Source organism: Rhincodon typus, chromosome 1 (genome assembly GCF_021869965.1).
Source record: "Rhincodon typus isolate 14 chromosome 1, sRhiTyp1.1, whole genome shotgun sequence".
In the NCBI taxonomy this organism is placed as follows: domain Eukaryota; kingdom Metazoa; phylum Chordata; class Chondrichthyes; order Orectolobiformes; family Rhincodontidae; genus Rhincodon; species Rhincodon typus.
The window spans coordinates 47,409,195-47,432,731 of NC_063332.1; the positions used below are offsets into that span (position 1 = coordinate 47,409,195).

General features: G+C 39.8%; 1 protein-coding gene across 1 annotated transcript in view; it reads left to right on the forward strand.

Annotated features, from left to right (window-relative positions):
* Positions 1-19,062, forward strand: part of LOC109915675 (talin-1) — a 116,283-nt gene extending 97,221 nt beyond the window's left edge. Inside the window, exons 28-36 of the mRNA XM_048616649.1 lie at positions 990-1,175; positions 3,509-3,616; positions 9,495-9,600; positions 11,884-12,008; positions 13,124-13,249; positions 13,857-13,919; positions 14,145-14,327; positions 16,887-17,015; positions 17,464-19,062. Of these exons, the coding sequence (XP_048472606.1) occupies positions 990-1,175; positions 3,509-3,616; positions 9,495-9,600; positions 11,884-12,008; positions 13,124-13,249; positions 13,857-13,919; positions 14,145-14,327; positions 16,887-17,015; positions 17,464-17,595 (1,158 nt within the window). The 3' untranslated portion in view covers positions 17,596-19,062. The remainder of the gene's footprint in view (positions 1-989; positions 1,176-3,508; positions 3,617-9,494; positions 9,601-11,883; positions 12,009-13,123; positions 13,250-13,856; positions 13,920-14,144; positions 14,328-16,886; positions 17,016-17,463) is intronic.
* The last annotated feature ends 4,475 nt before the right edge of the window (positions 19,063-23,537 follow it).

A 23,537-nucleotide genomic window follows, 5' to 3' on the forward strand; every position in this document is an offset into this window, starting at 1 on the left:
AATGTGTTGGTTAGTTGCTACAGATAACAGAATAATGCATACACCCAATGTTGTTAGGTTGACTGAACTAATTTTTTTGCTCCGTTACATTTTCTTTGCCCATCTCTGCTGTGAGCTGGTGGGATTGTCTTATGTGCAGAGATTGAGGAAGATAGGTCTGTATTTTCTCAAATTTCTAAGAATGAGAGGTGATCTCCTTGAAACATACAAAATTCTTAAAGGGTGGCTGTAGAAAGAATGTTTTCCCCTAACTACTGAGTTTAGAACCAGGGAGATAATCTCAAAATTAGTTGGGGGTAGGCCATCTAAGACTGAGATGAGAAGGATATTTTTCACTGTGTGAATCTTAGTGGAATTCTCTATCCCAGAGAACAACGGAAGGTCAATTGTTGAGTTTGTTCAAAACAGGCATCGATTGATGTGTGGCAACTAATGACATGGAAAAATATGGATGTGCAGAAGAAAGGAAAGCAATATTAGGGTAAATGATTGGCTATGATCTAACTGAATGGTGAAGTCTACTAAACGGACTGAATGGCTTACTCCTGTTCCGAGTCTCCTAAATTAGATTAAGGATATTTCACATAGTTTAGAGGTAGGTTAGGACTCCAGCCTACGGGATTAAGTGGAAATGCTACATTTACATTACCGTATGCACCACACTAAGCCGCCTGAATAGCTGATCAATACTTGCACAGAAATACTAAGAGTAGTGGATAGTCCACTGCCTCTGAAAAATTTGCTTGTCTTTGGTTGTTGACTCTGTCAGTCGTGTTTTTTTAATTGGAGAAGAAACTTACACCTGTCTTAAAAGGAATACCTTAAAGGTTGTAAAGAGATCTAACTTCTCTATATTCTTTAAACATGTTGCAGATTCCAGATATTTTTAAAACTGATAGTTATTTCATGCATGCCAATGAACAATGGGTGAAATAAAAGCATTGCAAATCTTTTTCAACTTGTTCACTAAACTCCTTTTATTCCTTTAGGTGTTTTCCTCAGCAGATCCACCACCTAAAACTTCTACACCTGAAGAATTTATCCGGATGACCAAAGGAATTACCATTGCAACAGCTAAAGCTGTGGCCGCAGGAAACTCCTGTCGTCAAGAGGATGTTATTGCCACTGCCAATCTTAGCCGCAAAGCTATTGCAGAGATGCTTCATTCTTGTAAGGTATCTAATAAGCCAAGCATCAGCTGCGAACTACTCGTTCATCTTACGTGACAAATAACTGGATAAAGGATGCAGCTTTAATCCTTAAACAGGGCTTGCTTTTCAGTAAAGTATTCTTGCTATTTATAAAGGAAAGATTGGTGTGAAAATATCTTAGGTTTTTTTAAGTAGATTCTTTGCAAACAGTGGGAGAAGATATCAGGTTAAGGTGACCTGACAGCCCTTGGGAGCTGTCCAATTTCTATAAAAACATATTGTAGATTAGAATGTAGATTTCTTGACCTTCACTAGAGTTTCCTCGAATTGGTTGTCTTTCAGTTTGTCCGAAATAAAGATCCTGGCTATTTTGTGATGAAGTCCAAGGTACATGCTCATAATTATCACTGGAGCAGAAGGCTAGGAAACTACTCAAGGTTTTGCACATCATGCAAAAGACTCTAAGCACTACTGACCAAACATACTTTTTGTAGGCAACCTGTACTTTAAACTACAGGATGGAAATTACCTGTTTCACTTGCAACACAACCAGAAAACCCACATTGTGGGCATACTTAACCCTGTCCCTTAAGTAGTTATTCAATTTTCCCAAACAGGACCCAAAATGATTCTGTTCCTTTCCTTTCTCAGCCTGGTAACTTCTAATTTCAGATTTGTAATTCATTGTGGGGAGATTTCTTGGTGATTCTCCCTCTAACACAAGCTAGACAAATCTTTCAGTGTCGTTTCAACTCCTCACAGATTTGGTATTCTCAATCTAAGTGCTACCAGCATTCCCTTGCAATGAAGCTTAGAAAGTTTAGGCCTCGCTTTGTTGCTTCTGTCTCTTGGATCCCGGCAGGCTCTTTGTCTAAGAGTTTGAGACATCCAGTAAAGGGAAAACCTCCTCTTAGAGTCCATCTCTGTGGCAATGCGAATCACATTAACATTATACCCAAGTAGAAATTTGATTCACTATCCTTTAGAACCCGACTCTCTTTTATCTTGGAATTAAATGGACGGTTTAAAGCATAACTGCGTAACTGCTTAGAATTCAACATTCTCAATGCTTTTCTGGGACTTACAGTCTAGCCATTGTTAAAAGACTGCTGCCATTGTGTCCAAGTGTAAATATATCTACCTCCTTCCTGGAAAAACAATCTTGACTGCTTTAATCACCAACAATTAAACCACCCAGCCTTGCTGTCAGAACAGATGACCTGATTCTTTTCATTCTACCTTAAATTAACACAGTGCCAACATACAACCATTTTAACCTTAGAATTGTAACAGTAGACAAAACAATATATCACCTTTATTGGTTTTCCCCAATACAGATGGGTTTGTGTTGGGTTATTGTTAAGCAGCATTGAAATTGGTGATGAAAATATTTTAGTTCTGCAATTTGATCAGTTAGAGGAAGGATTGAGATGACGAAATTGACACCCATCACTTACCTAGAATCAAGTAGGTGAAAAATCCAAGATGGAAGTAAAATAAAGGTAATTGCTCTTTCATAAATGCATGAGATTCTTTATTTTCAAAACTCTTATGTTAAGAATTATTTCTAAGCAACTTTTGTTTTAATTTTTCTACCAACTTGATTGAGTATGAAACCAATTGTTTTTTCAGCCTGGTAACATTTTGTCCTGTTCTTATCTTTTACCTGCAACCATTAAACTTGAAGGTGTTGCTTCTCATCAACGTAAATGCAATTCAGTGTTTCTTTATTTTCATTTATTCCTGACGTGAGCATGAGCATTTGCTATCCATCCCTAATTGCCTTTGAGAAGATGATCGTGAACCACCACCTTGAACCTTGGGGTTTAGGTACACCCACAATGCCCTTAGAGAAGGAGTTCCATGATTGTGACACAGTGACACTGAAAGAACAGTGATATAGTTCTAAGTTGGGACGGTGAGTGGCTTGGAGAGGAACTTGAGGGTGGTGGTGTTCCCATGTATGTGCTGCCTTTGTCCTTTTAGATAGTAAAGGTTTTGCAGGTGCTATAGCAGGTGCCAATCGCATTATGTACCCTATCATCTTTTAATAATTGGGAATGAATTTAAAACCAACCAGTCAAACAGAATGGATGCAAATGTTTCTAATCTACTTTGGGTCATAGAGTCATACAGCATGAAAACAGACCCTTTAGTCCAACGCATCCATGCTGACCAAGTTTCCCAAACTAACCTAGGCCCATTTGCCATAATACTGATTTTTTTTTTCATGTCAGAGTAAAATAAATTTTGTGGGCAGTGGTGCTTGCGAAAACTGAAAATGAGGAGCCCATGAAAGGCTTCTGTCAGAACAAAGCCAGGTAATTAATAACCCTTATTATTTCATTTTTTTACAGCAAGCAGCCTATCACCCAGAAGTGTCCAGTGATGTTCAGACCAGAGCTCTTCGTTTTGGCAAAGAATGTTCTGAAGGGTACCTGGCTCTATTGGAACATGTTCTTGTTGTAAGTAATCATTAAATGTATATTCTGTTATAAATGTCTAACTTGCAATTAAATGAGTGACCAAACCTTTTTATTCATCAGATTGTTCTATTCTGTTTGTGAAAGTATCAAAAATTCAAGGTATAATTTTTTTTTCTTGAAGGCTTTTTCATAGAATTGTACAACATTAAAGGATGCTATTCAGTGTCTGGTGTCAGCTCTTTGAAAGAGCTGTTCAGTTAATTGCATTCTGCATTTGTATAGTAATTATTTCTTTTGCAAATATTTCTGATTCCTTTCTTAAAATTACTACTACTCCTAGCACTCTGAGGCAATGCATTTCAGATTATAAGAAGTCCCTGTGTACAAGTAAGTCTCTTCATCCTTCTGATTCTTTTGCTGATTTCCTTAAATTTGCATCCTCTGGTTTAGATGATGTTATCACTAGAATACTTTCTTTTTGTTTGCTCTATAGAAACCGCTCCATAGTTTTCAGCAACTCTGAAATCTCCCCTTAACTATCTGAGAAGAATCATTCCTATTTCTGTCTAAAATTGAAGTTTGTCATCCCTGGTGTAATTCTGAAAATTTCCTGCAGCTTTTCCGCAGCCTTGACTTTAATATCTGTTTGATTTGTTTTCTTCTCCCTTCCTTATTCCTCCACTTGTCCCCTCCACCTCAGTTGAAGGTAATGATCGTTTGGATTCTGAGATAGTAGGAACTGCCGATGCTGGAGAATCTGAGATAACAAAGTGTAGAGCTAGATGAACACAGTAAATATCATTTGGATTGGTGGTTATTGGTCACTCTGCTGGATTCAACTGCCCATCCCTAAGTGTAGACAGTGGTTACTAACTGGTAATTTGACTGTATGTTAATCACAGCTGAGCTCAATCTGGTCTTCAGCAACTTTCAACATTTGCTGGGAAACAGCAGGAGTGGGACTCTGTCTAATTTTGGCTGTGCCCCAACCCAGTGGAGTCGAGACAAAAACAGAAATTGCTGGAAAAGCTCAGCAGGTCTGGCAGCATCTGTGAACAGAAACCAGAGTTAACGTTTCGGGTCTGGTGACCCTTCCACAGAACTGATTGTAGCTAGGAAAATGCCGGTTTATATGCAGAAGATAGGGTGGGGGTGGGGATAAGGAGTAAAGGATAGGTGGGGATAGAGCCCAAATAGAGAGAAGACAGTTGCTCAGACGAAAGAGTTGGATAACGTTCTGGCTGGGAAAGTAAATAGCTGTTAATAGAGACTGTTAGTGGCTAACAACAGGTAGTGTGCAATGGCAGACTATGCGATAACAAGGCCCGGTGTGTGGGGTTGGGGGCTAGAACATAGGAGAGTTTAGGTGCTAAAACTATTGACCTCTATATTGAGTCTAGAGGACTACAGGGTCCCCAAATGGAAAATGAGGTGTTGTTCTTATAGCTTGTGTTGAGTTTCACTGGAACACTGCAGCAAGACAGAGACGGATGTTGACCAGGGAACAGGGTGATGTGTTAAAGTGGCCGGCAACTGGAAGCTCAGGGTCTTTTTTTTTTGCAGGCAGAACGTAGATGTTCTGGGAAGTGGTCACCCAGTCTACATTTTGTCTCCCCAATATAGTAGAGAACACATTGTGAGCAGCAAATGCAGTAGACTTGATAGTGGGAAGTGCAGGTAAAGTGCTGCTTCACCTGGAAGCTATGTTTGGGTGCTTGGATACTGAGGAGGGAGGAGGTAAATGGGCAGCTGTTACAGCTTCAGTGGTCACAGGGAAGGTGCCCTGGAGCTCTGGGGGTAGTGTTGGGAGTGAACGAAGAGTGGACCAGGGTGTCCCGGAGGGAGCAGTCCCTACAGAAGGCAGACAAGCGAGGGGAGGGGAGTGTGGGTCTAGTGGTGGCCTCTTGCTGAGCGTGGTGGAAATGGCAACTGATGATCTTCTGGATGTGAATGCTGGTAGGATGATAGATAAGGACAAGGGGAACCCTATCGCAGTTGTGGGAGGAAGGAGAAGGGGTGAGGGCAGAAGTGTGGAAGTTGGGTTGGACCCGGCTGAAGGCCCTGTAAACGACGGAGCTGGGGAATCCTCGGTTGAAGAAGAAAGTGGACATTTCGGAGGCTTCCCTGTCAAAGTTGGCCTCATTAGAACATGTGTGGCGGAGACGGAGGAACTGGGAGAATGGAATGGAGTCTTTACAGGAAGCAGGGTGTGAGGAGTTGAGGCCACTCATTCCCCCGGCTCTGTTCATTGTAATTTTGAACATGTTTTTGAAATGAAACCTGAAATCTCCTGATTTGTCTGTTTAGAAGAGTTCTCTTCTGACATTTTGTTGCTTTGTCCTATTTTGTTTTTGTTGAATTACTTCTGTCTCTTTTCCTCCTGCATTTCATACTTATTCCTTCACTTTATTTCAAAGCCGGTGAGTACCCTACGTCATTGCACCAGTAAATAGCCTGGCTGAGTTTGAATGTTATGCATGGGTTTGTCCAAATATAGAGAACTTAAATAATATGGAATGAATCCTTCTTACAGACAGTTCATCACAGCAGCTGTAGCTCTATGAAACAGCAGACTTCCAGTGTTGCCAAATATGTGCAGATTCATGGTTGCTATAACCACGCTCTATTGGTGTTATAAAAGTTCTAACCTGGGCCCTACTTACCACTTTGAAAACTAATGATCTCACACAGCATGATGCCTTGATGAAACAGGCTACATAATGGTGGCAGACCCGATATGAGCTACACTGAGGACAGGGAGTTCAATGACAAAATAGTTGAACAGAAAAGAACAAATGATTATTGCCAGTTCGTTCATTTGCAATAACATTTTGCTCTAGGGAATATTTGATTTGTTTACCTTCCTACTAAACATATTTTCAGATGTACAACAGGTGCATGTGGTACTTGCTATAGCCATGACTGAGTTTTTGTAGAAGTGAGAGAATGCTGTCATTAGCCAATTTAAGGTTTTGATTCTGGAATTCATAGTTTCATAGAATTCCTACAGTGTGGAAACAGGCCCTTTGGCCCAACAAGTTCACACTGACCCTCAAAGCATCCCACCCAGACCCATCCCCCTGTAACCCACCTAATCTAAACATCCCTGAACACTATGGGCAATTTATCATGGCCAATCCGCCCAGCCTGCACATCTTTGGACTGTGGGAGGAAACTGGAGCACCCAGAGGAAAACCACGTAGACACGGGGAGAATGTGCAAACTCCATAGACAGTTGTCTGAGGGTGGAATCGAACCCGGGTCACTGGCGCTGTGAGGCAGCGGTGCTAGCCACTGTGCTGCCCAAATGAGAACTTATTTCGAAGAAGCAGCTAATATGACGTGAGCATATAATTTAACTCCCATGAATTAGCTCTTTGTGTCCGTAGAGAAATGATTGCTCTCCTTTCTCCCCCCTACACGTTTGCTTGTATTTATAAGCACATCCATTTGTGTTTTTCTTTGGACTGACATAAGCTGCATTGGTTTATGGAGGGGCTGAGATATTTTGCAGCATGTTTGTGTTCTGATCTCTAGCCAATTGCATGTTCTGTATGTGCAATATGTTGCAGTTTCTACCATATACCCAGTCTGAGAGACTTATTGTTATTTTCTAAGAATAGGAATAGACCACTTAGCCCCTCAAGCCTTGTTCCTCCACTCGGTTACATTGAGCTGATCTGCAACCCTACTTTTGTGGCTTCTATTTAACAAAGACAATAATTGGGAAATATGGATCATAATCTTGTGAAATTGAAATTGTAGAATTATTGGGCGACTTCCATCATTCACTGAGTTCTTTACTTCAACTGGCTACTTAAGAAAAGTACTGCAGGAAGGAACATTTTTTTTAATGCAACTAGTGTCAGTTAGTTGCCATGCGGAAGAGAACATTTGCAGTTAGGGAGAAAGCTATCCCATTACCTTAGGGGTCCGTTGCAATGGTGATCAAGAGAACGGTTAAACGTGAAATTACGAGTAGCACTTGCTGTCTACATTCAGCAAGATGATATTTACCATTGTTTGTTGGTGATCCCTAGGGCTGACTTACCTGAGTTCAGCCCAAGGAGGCACTTACTGCCTTGGCAAACCATTAGATCAATAGATAATCTTCAGGCACGGTTGAAGAATATGACATGTTTGTTCTTTTACAATGAGGCAGGTGGTGTAATTCTGTCTGGAAATCTGTGCAATCCCGGTCTTCCATCTTAACCCCTCAGGTATCTGCACAGACCCTTAAAGACCAAATGGGTGCTCTGCCGAGCAATTTCTAGGTGATTGTACAGCCATCATGATCCTTCCTCTCAAACTTGTGTAGTCTTTCTTCAGCTCCACTTGATATATTTGAAAGTACTTAAAACAGTAAAGTTGCTAATTTGGTGTTGTCAGCCTGTCAAAAGTTGAAAAGGGAAAGGAGATTTGTGATAACGACCAGATGAAATTAGAAGCTAATGTCTAGAGTAAACATGAGTGACAGTGTGTGATATATATTGTTTAGCTTATTATATAAATTCACAAAAATAGGGCAGAATTAGGCCATTCAGCCCATCAAGTCTGCTCTTCCATTCAATCATGGCTGATATGCTCCTCACCCCCATTTTCCTGCCTTCTCCCCGTAACCCTTCAACCGATTACCAATTTAAAAATCTGTCTAATTCCTCCTTAAATTTACTCACTGTCCCAGCATTCACCGCACTTTGGGATAGCAAACTCCAAAGATTCACCACCCTTTGGGAGTAGTTTCTCCTCAATGCTGTTCTAGATTTGCTACCCCTTATCCTAAGTCTATGACCTCTTATCTTAGAATGCCCCACAGATGGGAGCATCTGCTCCACGTCTTTTATCATCTCGAATACTTCAATTTGATCTCCCCTCGTTTTTCTAAATTTCAGAGAGTATAAGCCTAAACTGTTCAATCTCTCGCCATGTGATAAGCCCCTCATCTCTGGGTTCAATCTGGTGAACCTCCTCTGAACTGTCTCCGGTGCCACCATATCCTTCCACAAATGAGAGGACCAAAACTGTGCACAAAACTCCAGGTGCAGTCTCACCAATGCTTTGTATAGTTGCAACAATACTTCCTTACTCTTATACTCTATTCCTTTAACTGTAAAAGCCAACATTCCATTTGCTTTTTTTAATTTTCTGCTGTACCTGCAGATTAGTCTTCTGTGACTCATGAACAAGGATACTCAGATCCCTCTGCACTGCATGCCCCGAAGTCCCTCCCATTTAGATAATAGGTCACCTTCCCATTTTTCCGACCAAAATGCATGACCTCACATTTATCCACATTAAACGCCATCTGCCACATTTTGGCCCACTCTCCTAACCTATCTATATCCATTTGTAAAGTTCTTATTTTCTCATTGCTATTTACTGTCCTGCCTATTTTTCTCACCCACAAATTTGGCTATAGAGCCTTCTATCCCTATATCCAAGTCATTAATGTAGATTGTAAATAGCTGAGCATCCAAGGACTGACCCCTATGGCACCTCACTTGTTACTACTTTGTCATCCAGAAAAAAAAACATTTATCCAACTTTGTCTTCTGTCCATCAGCCAGTCACCTATCCAAACTAATAAATTACCCCTAATCCCATATGATCCAACCTTTTGTGTGGCACCTTATCAAACACCTTCCGGAAGTCCAGATATATTACATTTATAGAATCCCTGTTATTCACTTTGCTTGTTACATCTTCGAAGAACTCTAACAAATTGGTCAAACACAATTTGCCTTTCATAAAACCATGCTGGCTCTGATAGATAGCGTTTTGACTTTCCAAATGTCCTGATATTGCTTCCTTGATAATTGATTCTAACACTTTCCCAACAATAGATGTTGAGCTAACTTGACATTTATTTCTAAATTACTTTTCCTCTTTCATTCAGTATTTTTGGCCTCCTTTCTAGATTCTTCAAAAGCCATCGACAGATCTCAAACAGCAGCTGGCAACATATTCAAAACGTGTGGCTGGTTCTGTCACAGAGCTCATCCAGGCTGCAGAGGCCATGAAAGGTAAGGAAGTGTTTTGCCCTTAAGTTAAGTCTTGGAGTTCCAGGTCTCATTATTGACATGTATGAAGAAAAGCACCTTTTGCAGAAAAACAAAAATAGCCTCAAGTAAGGCCAGGGATCAAATCTAATATTGGGTCATGTTGGGTTCTAAAGTTCATACCCGAGTCTCCTAGAAGATAATTCTCATGAGTAACTGCCCAACTTTTTAGCTGTACTTACATTTCACTGTTAAGGACAGAAGGAACAACTTTCATGGCAGGTATGTTATTAAGCTTTTAAGCATGATGGGAAGGCAGACAGATAAATAGAGTTGAGGCTGTGATCTGATCAACCATGATCTTATTGAATGGTAGAGCAGGCTTGATGGACTGAATGGCCTATTCCAGTTCCGAATTCTTATGTTACATTGTGTAGTACTGCTCACTGAAGACCAAAAATATTCCATATTGAAACATTTTCATGTCAAATTAAGTTCATCTTAGCCAGTGTGCTGATGCCACTTGCCCCTCCGACCCCCCCCCCCCCCCCCCCACACAATTTCTGTCTCTGGGCCAGAAAATGTTTTGTGAGAAGAAAAAGGACAAGAGAAGAATTACCAGCCATTCCTGATCAATGTAACCAGTCTCCCAATTATCTCTGCCAAGTACCTGTTTGTTTCTGGTATTTCCCTGTTGGCAGAGCCAATTGGACAAGGGAAAGAAAATAAAATAATTTAATGAGCGAAGAGATCAAGGACGGTTGCAGGAAGAAGAATAAATACAAATAGAAATAAAAATTTCTGATATCAGAAAACTGAGGTGAAGAAAAGGGAGTAATTAGATAATTGATTAAACTTACTAGTATTGAACTGAATGCTAATAAAAGCAAAATACTGCAACTGCTGGCAATCATCTTCAAGTTGCAAAGAAGAGTCATCTTGAACTCTAGACGTTAACTCTTTCTCTTTCCACAAGTGCTGCTAGATCAGCACTTTTTTTTGTTTAAATGACTGGGAGGTTCAAATGAAATTAAGCTACTATAGAGTTTTTGTTTGAGTTGATTAGATAATCCTCTGTTCAGGAAATCTTTCATTGTTGCAGTTACATTTATATTTGAACAAGTAAATAAATAAAACAGTCTGTCATTAATTTGAACTCAATTTCGACTTGTACATCAGGCATTCATTTTGGCAAAGTGAAGGAATTGGGTTGGGTACACTTCAAAGTGACAAAATTAACATCATACAGTTGTGCAGTAGTTCAAAACATAGGAAGGAAATTTATACACCAGAAATTCTTTTGTGCTGAATTAATGTGATAAATTTTAAGGCTGATAGTTTGATAGCTTGTGAATAGCTTTCCAAGATATGTCTGCTTACAATTTGTAATGATGTCGTCATTTTAGAGATCTACATGTCTGACTGACTTTATATGGAATTTTTCAGTGAACCTATTGTAGCCACAAAATGCTGGAGGAAAATATGTGCTGAAGTAGATAATCTTAATGTGCTGCAGAGTTTGCTTTAGTTGTGGATTGTGGCAGTTCTGTACTGAGTTTTCTATGATTCATATTAACCACTTACAATCTAGCAATTATGTTCTACTTAGTTTTTCTAATCTTTTAAAGGCGATGAAAATGCCCTTTCATTGATGCTATAATCATTTGGGTTGATTATTAAATTATTACTTTCAATTGTTATATTTATTTTCAAATTAATAAATTGGGTGAACTTTCTCGGACAAAAACTGTCAAAAATAATAATGGCTTCTATTTTATGCTCCAGATTTTTGCAAATGGTAAAAATAAAAGCCTTGAGTCATGTGTATATATAGGTTAACTTGAGCACTTGCTGCACTTTATGATGTGATCCGTGCTCGGTAACAGGTTGGGAAGCAAAGAGTGCAGACCAGGATAATTATCCTCTTAAACCAATGTGCATTGTCAAAAATGGTCACCTTTTTTCCCCAGGAGCGTAACTGGATAGAAGTTGAGTTATGATCTTGACTTTCATTTCTGGCTAACAGACCTTCACTAATGTCTAGTAATGCAGATCACCCTTGTTTCTGGGACCGTAGTTCCATGCTACTTTGAATGCTGCTGCCAAAGCTGGTCAATGTCAGGTAGTATTACGAAGTATGGCAGGTATTATCTTAAATGGCCATTGTATTTTCTTGGAGAACTGTTATTCAGGCCAGTCAGACTATGCACATAAGTATAAAGGAGACTATTGAGCATGGCAAACATTACAAGAAAATGGTTCAAGAAAATGCTCTCGGTTGATCATTTTTTCCCTCACATTCTTTAGGCACAGAATGGGTGAATCCTGAAGATCCAACAGTTATTGCTGAGAATGAGTTGCTGAGAGCTGCTGCAGCTATTGAGGCAGCTGCCAAGAAACTTGAACAGCTGAAACCAAGAGCTAAACCCAAGGTGAAAAAAAACCCAACAGAATGACACAAAAAATGTATTATATTTTTCTCCTGGGCTTATTGATCTAGTCAGCGATTTACTGCTACATGGAATAGTATGTTATTTCAGTAAAGAGATTTTCCTAGTAATTTTGTTTCAAAGTCACTATGTTGGGTCTTCCTGCTGATCTTAATGAATTTATTCAATGAGAAGTTGAGCTGTATAAATGGAGTTTGATTCACAATCTTTTGAGTTAGTGGACTTCAGCTGAGGTTGTACCAAGCCTGCTGGAGTTGACCTTGACATAGTGATCTTTATCCAGTGAGAGAACTGCAAGTAGGTGCACAGCTGTTAGGGGAGTACTGGACTGGACCTAACTCTGATGTTCCCTATAGCCAGATAACCTTTTATATTTGCTATTGATACTTGCACATTTGCAGTGGACCTGAGGATCTTTATAACCAAGAATTCAAAAACTTCTGAAGAGATAGGAATGTACTGACAATGCAGCAGATCAACTGCTCAGCAATCGAAATTGATCTCATTCAAACTATTCAAGCCTGTAATTCTCATGACCTTGATATTACAGAAGCTTTTTAGCTTAATTTATATGAATTCTGATGTACAGTTCTGACTTTAGAGTAACTCCAGATACAATTTCTGCATAGTAGATTATTTTAACAACAAATATGTATATAGTATAATCAATATTGTGTGACCAAAACCTTCATTATGCAAATACTGTTACAAGAGACTGTCTGATATGTTTGCTATATTAGGTTGTTAACTAAAACTCAACTATATATCAAACATATTTGTACAGTTTCTTGACTTTACAGCATTTTAAGTGTTTCTTAATTTGTTTATTAGAGAACCTACATAATTTATTTTTCATTTAATATTTTCTACTCCGCTCTGTATCGAACAAGTTTGTAGTATACAGTAGAATGCAATCTACTCATGACTTTAGATTACATATTGGCATTAATGTAGTAAATTCCGCAGCTACCCTTGAATTCATAGTCAGTCTGTTTGTTTGAGTTTTGATGTATGCCAATTTACTGCCAATTAGTATAGTAGCTTTTCAATATTTTCCGTTCACATTTAATCTTGTAACTTTTTTTTTTGTCCAACAGCAAGCAGATGAAAGTCTCAACTTTGAAGAACAGATCCTGGAGGCGGCCAAGTCAATTGCAGCAGCAACCAGTGCCCTCGTGAAAGCTGCATCTGCTGCTCAGAGAGAGCTTGTGGCTCAAGGCAAGGTAAGAAGTAACTCTTTGTCACGTTATTTTACAAATTTTCCTCAATGCATTAGTGCCTGCTTCCAAGTCAATTTGACAATGCCTGTGAACAAAAAAAGTATCAGCATAAGATTGAAATTTAAAAAATGGGAGGCACCTTTTTATTTAAATCCCAAGTAGTTTTTTTTTCAGGAAAGTACATAAAGTATTCTCTGTATAAGACCATGGTAATTTTGTGTCAATATAGTAATGTGTAAAATAGTTTAAACGCTAGCATTAGGACCAACCCACTCCAGATCTGTTTTAGATTCAATAAACTATTTTAGCTATTGTAAAAAGACTAGTTGCTAACTTACTTTCTATTCCTCCCCCTTTGTTTAGAAAGGGTATTAGTTTTCACCAAGTTTACTTTTAAATGTGCTCACCTGAATAAGTTATTTTATTGTAAGATGATTAAATAAAAGCAATTTGATGGCAAATGTTGAAGGAAGTGTTAGGGCTCTTATGGCACAGTGCTAGTGTCCTGCCAAAGCTCTGGCTTCAAGTAGAACCTTCCACAGAGTTATGTCACAACATGTCCAACCAGGCTGATTTTTAAAATCTTCAAAGTGTTTCTTTTCCACCATAGGTTGGAGCTGTACCAGCAAATGCAGTGGATGATGGCCAGTGGTCCCAAGGCCTCATTTCAGCAGTGAGTACAATATAATACTGTCTCCTCCAATTCCAAACAAAAACAACTTGAACATGAATTCTTAGGTGACCTGACTCTGTATAATTTTTGAAAACCGAGGCAATATTGAATTTTGTTGCTGTAAATATTTTTAAAAATTAAAATAAATGTTTGATTTAGGGCAAATTACGCAAATTACAGTTTCTGTTTCAGACTGCAAGCTAAGTAAAATTCTTGTTCTTGCAGGCTCGAAGGGTTGCTGCTGCTACAAGTGGTTTGTGTGAAGCGGCCAATGCAGCAGTTCAGGGTCACGCCAGTGAGGAGAAGCTGATCTCTTCAGCCAAACAGGTGGCAGCATCCACAGCTCAGCTATTAGTGGCCTGCAAAGTGAAAGCTGATCAGGATTCAGAAGCCATGAGGAGACTCCAGGTATATAATGTGTACTGAATTGTATTTATGCAAGACGAAGTTTTAAAAAAAAACCATGCCTGCTAATGCAATTGGGGCACATAAATGTATGCACATTTTCTTCTCCCTCCTTCTCTCTCCTCATGAAGGATGAGCAGAGACTCATTCTATATAGAGAATAATCGAGGAAGGTATAGGGGAGATGTCAGAGGTAGGTTCTTCACTCAGTGGTGGGCGTGTGGAATGCGCTGCCGGCAGTGGTAGTGGAGTCAGATATTTCAGAGACTTTTACGCGACTCTTGGATAGGCACATGGAGGATAGTAAAATGTAGGGTATGCAGAGTAGTTTGATCTTAGTAGGATAATAGGTCGGCACAACATTGTGGGCCGAAGGGCCTGTACTGTGCTGTACTGTTCTGTGTTCTATTGCATTGCTTATGGAGCAGATATAGTTAATCACTGCGGATCCAATAATGGAGGAACAAAATCAAAAGATTGTTCACTTCTGCAAATGAGTCACAGCATTTGGATATGGCCATAATTACTGTATGAGAGAAATCATTTTGTTGTAACATGATTTTGAATATTAGTTTACTAAATTAGAACCCGCTTTCAAAAATCAGAACAGAGTCTAATTTGTGTTAAGGATATCACTGGGAGCTACAGGGATAACTTTGGAGAAATGCAGTCACTTCTGCCTTGTAGAAAAAAAGACAGTGCAAGAATAGCCAAACACATTTAACAGGCAAGGGATAGAGGGATACGGACCATGTACAGGCAGATTGGATTAGTTTAGAATGACATCATGGTTGACACAGATATGTTGGGCTGAAGGGCCTGTTCCTGTCCTGTCCTATACTGTTCTATGTTGTTCCAAAAAGGAGGACACCAAACTTGAAACTTTTAGATAGAAGTGAGAACTAATGTGTTGCAAAGGAAAAACAGATTGTTCAGGATTTCAACAGAGTATGATGGCACGTGTCATCTGAAATTGTGGAAAAACTTCATCACTTAGTAGCAGAAACTTTTTGGTTCAACTCCATTCAAATAGAATAGAATTAAATAGATATCTTAAATATTTAGAAAATACATCAATTATTGTTCACTTAACCAAATGTTGGTGGCCACACTAACTTGTTTATTTGTCTTTTATAAATGGAACTTTTGACTTGACTTTTCTCTGAATATACTCAAGTAGATTTCCTTTGATAAACTTTTGGCTTTCATTTTAATCAGATTTTTTCAACATTTAAGTAATCCAGATAATTCCATATCATTATTATTTAATTTTGTCTTTTTTCATGCTTTTTTATATTTTCCAATTATTTTGCTCCTGAAATATTTAATCAATCTTTTCAATGAATTAGTCAAGTGAGAAATATTTTCTTTGGTGTTTGGCCTTATGGGTATTTTGCTTTTGAAATGCCCTACTTTTTAACTTTGGAAATGGTAAAGCAATACATAGAACTGTCTGCTCAATTTTAACAGTGTCTTTTCATGACAGAAATGTTGTATTGCACAGTACATTGCATGGAACTGAATCATTCAGACCGGAAAGGTCCAGTTTGATATCTGGTCTATGTTCTGTTATGGACTCTCAACATTAATGGTGGAAGGATGTACTAAATTAACCTCAATGTCCCTGGGCTAGGGACTGGTTAGTTTCTGATCAGTGACTGTTGTTACTGCATTTTTAACCCTTTTTAAAATGGTTTGTTGGCATCATTCTGATTACTGTTTGATAAGTCGTCACTTGAATGAAGGCCATTTGAGAGAATGGTACAACAACAAAGTGTAAGAGCATGTTCTACAATTAGTCAGTCTCAGGAGAGGAAGGCCAAGAACTTCAGGATGTCCCAACATGCAATTGTTTTTCAAATTCCATCATTAGCCAAAATCTCTCAATGCTGTCAAGCACTTGGAAAATTTCAGTTCTTCATGTCAAATCCCAGGTAGCTTTGGAAAGCTACTATTCATTTACTACAATGCTATGAGTTAATTTAGCTACTCATGATAAACCTGTAAGACACAAGAGCAGAAGTAGGCCATTTAGTCCATTGAGTCTGCTCCACCATTCAATCAGATCATGGCTGATCTGATGATCCTCAACTCCACTTTCCTGCCTTTGCTCCTAAAATTAAATCCATAATCACCTGACTGGTTAAAAATCTGTCTATCTCAGCCTTGAATATACTTCACCTTTCAAGTCCTTGCTTGTCTTTAAGGGGCATAGGTGGGAATGTGGATTTGAAGTTAATTGGATCAGGCATAATCACTAATGTCAGAGCAGGCTTGAAGGGCTGAATGGTCTACTGCTTCTAAAGTATGTTCACTTAATGCTTATGTTTTGACAGTTGCTTTTAGAATCTGACTTTACAGGATAATATTTTTATAATTTTACATTACCAATAATTTTATTGCCAGTTTATTTCAGCTAATTACAATTATTGTTCAGGAATAAAGCTTTATTGTGGAACTCCATTAGGCAGAAGCCCTCCCAATGTTGCCCCAACATGTAAACAATGTTGTGCTAGCGTTTTCATTTTGACTCTTAGTCTGCACCATTTCTTTTTTTTGTAGACTGCAGGTAATGCTGTGAAGAGAGCATCTGACAACCTGGTGAAGGCTGCACAGAAGGCTGCAGCGTTCAATGAGCAAGAAGAGGAGAATGTTGTGGTCAAGAGTAAGATGGTCGGTGGTATTGCGCAGGTGAGTGAATAAACTAAGGTGGGCAGTAGTATTGCTACTGGACCAGCAAATCAAGGGCCATTCATTCAGATTCTATCATGAAGGTTCAAGAATTTGAATTCTCTTCAATAACTTTACAAATACAAAGTAACAAATAAGCAGTCAGGCTATATTAAAAATCCAACTGGTTCATCACTGTCCTTTAGGAAAAGAAGTCTGTTGTGCTTTTCCAATTGAGCCTAGATATGGTTCCATTGTCACACCAGCATGGTTGACTCTCTCTTAATTGTCCTCAACAACGACCTCGCAGTGAGCATGTTGTCATTGCATTGTCGAGGAGAAATGGACAGTCAATGCATCCTTGCCAGAGAATATCCATCTCCTGAGAATGAGTAATTAAAAATTGCATCTATATGGGAAGTAACTATGATGTGTTACTAGGAATTATATTTGTCTGTTTCTTGAACAGATTATTGCAGCCCAGGAAGAAATGCTGCGAAAAGAGAGAGAACTTGAAGATGCCCGCAAGAAACTAGCACAAATTCGGCAGCAGCAATATAAATTCCTTCCTTCAGAACTTTATGACAAAGAGGAAAATTAACTGCAATCTACTAAAACAGCTAACAGCTAATCTCGGCCAGGCATCTACAGCTAAAGATCTGATCCAGATAAATGAACGTGTGGCCAGATTCTTTTTAAAATGTTCATGCAATAAGTTCCTTTGTAATTTCGCAATCTGTATGCTAACAGTGCAATAGGCGATTCACTTGCTATGTTTTTTCTGTATCCTCAAAATGATCGTTCTGCACGTGTTCAATCATGTTTAACATGTTATATCTGCTCTTGAGCACAGACTAGAACGATTAGTATATACATGTGCATCAGCACTGGTATGAAAAATGCAATGTTTGGTTGCAGTATTGATGCAAATTTGCTGTAAAGCCTATGTATGATATCTTTTTTAAGTATATGGAGTCAGAAGGTATATTTGATTATTCCAAAGATGTTGCAGAAGAGTCGTGTGTCCCAATAGTGAATGGTTTAAAGCTAATGCAAACGGGGAGTTAATAAGTGGGACAACCGGAACAGTAAGTCACATTCATGAATTCTAAACTCCACAGTGACTAGGTGATACATATCGTTAAAATTCCATAATGGAAAAATACTCCCTATAATAGTAATATTGCCTTAAATTGGGTCGGAAATACTGTGTTTTGGGGGAAGTTAATGTTACTTTCTATTTTTTAACCAGATGTACATGAATAAGACAGTATTTCGGCAGGGTGCCTTACAATCAGACAGTACTTGTGTTAGTACTTGTTTAGGATTGCTTTGTTTCCAGTAAAGATTCGAATATCTTTCCATTAAAAGAGTTCGAAGTTCAAACTTTTGTGCTCCAAAAATTTATTCTGTTTTGAAGATATTTGTAGGTGTTCCCTATAACTGATTTAATACCAGACAATAACATTTAACAACTTAAAACCTTGAACTGCAAGCTCAATGGGGCATATTTAGCAGTTTGACAAAAAAAGTGAAGATGTTCCTTCAATCTTTTAATTGCTTTCATTCATCTCGCTTTGTGTTCTTGGTCTCCTCTTGCATAAGCCTTCACATTCTCTTGTTTTGGCACATTACATTCAAGTGCTTGTATTTGTGTTGTTTTAAGTAAGTGAACTTCTTAATTGCAATGACATAAGTAACTGTATGCACTTAATGGTGTGCATCTTTCCAGTTAGAGACTGTGTTTTTGTAATTAAGATTACATTCTGCATTAATGGGAATTTTAGGCAGTTGTGCATTATGCTTCCACGGTTCCTGCAAGCACATTTTAGGCCTCTCTAGGATTCTTCAAATACCAAGTCTATTTCTATTTTGCAGAATTTGCCTTGTTCACATTATTCCTGCAAATATAACTTGTTACTTATGCTCCATTGCCTTTAAATACACTTTATTTTGATACAACATGCTTCTAATAACAGTTGATGAATACCAACTTTCCAGTACTTATGATGGCTACTTATGTTTTTATTTTACAATTTATTTGGTTAATAAAGTCAAGTTTCCACTATGGCTTGGATTTTGTGCATTTTTCAACTTTATTTTACTTCTTTGAGAGTGACTAAGAAAGTCCACTACATACTTGACACTAGGGCCTGTTTATGCAGACAATCCAGGTTCCTACTGTTGTTTTAAAATTTATCACCTTTCATTGAGCTATGCTTTTAATGTGATCTATTTGAAATGTGCTCTCCTAGATGAGAATTGGAACATACAAATGCTAATAGATCTGTGTACATTAACCTTTTATTTTCAATGTCAAGTAAAAATCAACCCCTCATCAATGTACATTTCCTATAATTCTGTCTTGTCTATCCATCTTATTACCTTGTCCTGTACATTGTCTTTGTATCAAACGTCATGTCAATGCACTCATCAAGCAATGAATGCCCATATAGGGCCTCGTCCTGCTGCCTCTGGTATCCACCCAGTTTGGTGGCCCCCCATGGAAGATAGGCAAACATCAGGCTTCTCCATAACCACATGGGTAATATTATATATTTACATTAGCATAGAAAATAAGACCAGGAGTAGGCCATTCAGTCCTTTGAGCATTGTCCACCATTCAGTATGATTATCGCTAATCATCCAACTCAGTATCCTGTTTCTGCTTTCTCCCCGTACCTTTTGATCCCTTTATCCCTAAGAACTTTATCTAACACCTTTTTGAAAACATTCAATGTTTTGGCCTCAACCACTTCCTGTGGCAGAGAATTCCACAGGGTTCACCACTCTTTGGGTGAAGAAATTCCTCCTCCTGTCAGTCCACAATGACCTACACTGCATCCTCAAACTGTGCCCATGGTTCAGGACTGCCCAGTGATTAGGAACATGCTTCCTGTGTTTACCTTGCCTAATCCTATTAAAATTTTATAGCTTTCTAAATGATTGCCACTACCACCCCATCCCTCTGCCGCACCGCCCCCCCCCGCCCCAACCTTCACTCTTCTAAACTCCAATAAGTGTAGTCCAAAACGATCTAGTCTCCCTTTGTATGTCAAACGTGCCATCCCAGCAGTTAGTCTGGTAAACATCGGTTGCTTTGCCTGCGAAGCCAGAACATCCATTCTCCAATAAGGAGATTGATATACCTTGGCTTTCTTGTCATTTACTCTATCTGCTCTTCCTCCATCCTGAAATATCATCTTTCTGATTTTCTAAATATCACCTACACATTTCACCCACTGCATATTTTCTTTAGTGACAACTTGTCATCTGTAAATTTTGAAGTTGTGGACTGTACTGTTGGCCTGGTTAACCCAATTAACATTTGAGGTTGGTTGGCTCGCTGAGCTGATTTATTGTTCCACAGACGTTTCGTTACCGTGCTGGTAACATCCTCCGTGCAGCCTCTGATGAAGCGTTGGTGTGTTTTCCCGCCTGGTTTTTAAACTCTGGGGTCCGTTGCGATGGATTGCCTCACTTCCAGGTTTCGTCCGTAGTGGAATGTATATGGGGTTGAGTTCAATGTGTTTATTAATAGCATGCTTCGTGGAGTGCCATGCTTCCAGGAATTCTAGTGCTTGTCTCTGCCTAGCCTGTCCCAGGATCTTGGTGTTGTCCCAGTCGAAGTAGTGGTTCTCCTTGTCCATGTGGATTGAGATAAAGTGAGTATTGGTCGTGTCATTTTGTAGCCAGTTGGTGTTCATGTACTCTTATTGTTAGTTTCCTTCCTGTTTGTCCGATGTAGTGTTTCTCGCAGTCTCTGCAGGGGATTTTGTAGATGACACTGGTCCTGTCCATGGCGGGGAGTGGGTTTTAGTTCGGGTGAGCACTTGTCGTAGGGTTGATGTGGGTTTGTGTGCCACTCTGATGCCCAGCAGTCGTACAAGTCTTGTGGTGAGTTCTGACGTGTTCCTGATGTAGGGTAGTGTGATGATTGTGTCGGGGCGTGTAGAATCTTTCTGATGCTGTTCCGGTAGGCATCTCCTGACCCAGTTCTTTTCCCTGCAGAGACTGTGAGAAACACTACATCGGACAAACAGGAAGGAAATTAACAACGAGTACATGAACACCAACTGGCTACAAAATGACACGACCAATACTCACTTTATGTCAATCCACATGGATTTGGAGAACCACGACTTTGACTGGGACAACACCAAGCAAAGAATTGGGTCAGGAGATGCCTACAGGAACAGCATCAGAAAGATTCTACACGCCCCGACACACTCATCGCACTACCCTACATCAGAAACACGTCAGAACTCACCACAAGACTTTTACGACTGCTGGGCATCAGAGTGGCACACAAGCCCACATCAACCCTATGACAAGTGCTCACCCGAACTAAAGACCCACTCCCTGCCTTGGACAGGACCAATGTCATCTACAAGATCCCCTGCAGAGACTGAGAAACACTACAAACAGGAAGGAAACTAACAACAAGAGTACATGAACACCAACTGGCTACAAAAAGACACGACCAATACTCACTCATCTCAATCCACATGGACAAGGAGAACCACGACTTCGACTGGGACAACACCAAGATCCTGGGACAGGCTAGGCAGAGACAAGCACGAGAATTCCTGGAAGCATGGCACTCCACAAAGCATGCTATTAATAAACACATTGAACTCGACCCCATATACATTCCACTACGGAGGAAACCCGGAAGTGAGGCAATCCATCGCAACGGACCCCAGAGTTTAAAAACCAGGCGGGAAAACACACCGACGCTTCATCAGAGGCTGCACTGAGGATTATACCAAGCACGGTAACGAAACGTCAGCGGAACAACAAACCAGCTTGGCGAGTCAACCAACCTCCAACACCCACAACCCAAGCTACAGATCTACTCCAAAACCTTAGACCAATTAACATTTGTACCAGGCAGCAGCCGTCTCTAGTAAGGGAGCCTGATCACCACCTCTTGATGTTCAATGATATTATAATCTCCGTCCTGAGGAATTACCATTGACCAGAAGGACACTGAATTGTGGCTACTAGCATAATTCCAACCCTGGGTATTCTGTAATTGAATGGTTTATCCATGGATTTCTTTTGCCACAAAACACAAGTCGTGGGAGTGATGGAATTTGCTTCCCTGGGAGGGTGCAACTCCAAGAACACCAGAACATTGACAGGATCCAAATAATCTCCACTTTGCATCTTGACAGCAGTGTTACCAGGCAGTTAGATAGTGATCTCATTGAACCATATAGCATTCTTAAAGGGGTTGGCAGGATACATGCAGAGAGATAGTAAGAACTGCCGATGCTGGAGTCTGAGATAACACAGTGTGGAGCTGGAGGAACACAGCAGGCCTGGTAGCATCAGGTCCTGACCCGAAACGTCAGCTTTCCTGCTCCTCTGATGCTGCCTGGCCTTCTGTGTTCCTCTAGCTCCACACTCTGTTATTACATGCAAAGAGGATGTTTCCCTTGATGGGATAGTCTTAGTCTGAAATTGGCACCACTTTATTCCAAGATGAGGAGGAATCTCTACTGAGGGTTGTGTGACTTTGGAACTCATTGCCACAGAGAGTTGTGGGGCAAAGTACTTGCATATATTTAAGGCTGAGATGAGATAGTCTGATACATGATCAGCAGGGGAAAGAAGGGTTATGGGTAAATTACAGGGAAGTGGATATAAGGAATGTCAAATCAGCCGTGATCCTATTGAATGACAAAGCAGGCTCAAGGGCTGAGCAGCCTACTCCTGTTCCTATGCTCAAGAAAACTAACTGCAATTTGTGTTTTCCCCTAACTTTCCAAACTCAAACCACTTGCTACTCTTATAGCTCTCCTATTGTTGTCTAACCTATTATGTTTGAGCAGCTCACTGCCAACTTTATCCATAATAAAATTTCTCATATATAGAATCCCTGCAGTGCAGATAGAAGCCATTGGGCCCAAGTCTGCACCGACCCTCCAAAGAGCACCCACCCAGACCCTTCTCCCTACCCTATCCTTGAACTGTGGGAAGAAACTAGAGCACTCGGAAATCCATGCAGACGCGGCAGAATGTGCAAACTCCATACAGAGTTGTCCAAGGCTGGAATTGAACCCAGCATTAAGACAGCAGTGCCAACCACTGTGCCACCATGCCCCACCACATTTATTCTTATGTTAGACTGAGTTGTGTTTAACTGCCTTCCTTCTAACCAAGGCAACATGTACACAAAACAAGCAGAAAGTGTGGGAGAAACGCAGCAGGTCTGGCAGACAGAGAAACAGTTACTGGACTTGAAACATTAAGACTACTTTAGAATTGAAAGATGTTGGACAATCGGTATTTTTATACTTTGGCAGAGGTCCCATGCAAAAGGCAAAGGAATTGTTAAGGGTGAGAGAAAGAGGTGTAAAATAAACAAGACACAAACAAGAGAGTCCTAGAGTTAGAGCTGTACAGCATGGAAACAGACCCTTCGGTCCAACTCATCCATGCTGACCAGATATCCTAAATTAATCTAGTCCCATTTGCCAGCAGTTGGTCCTAATCCCTCTAAGCCCTTCCTATTCATATACCTATCCGGTTTCC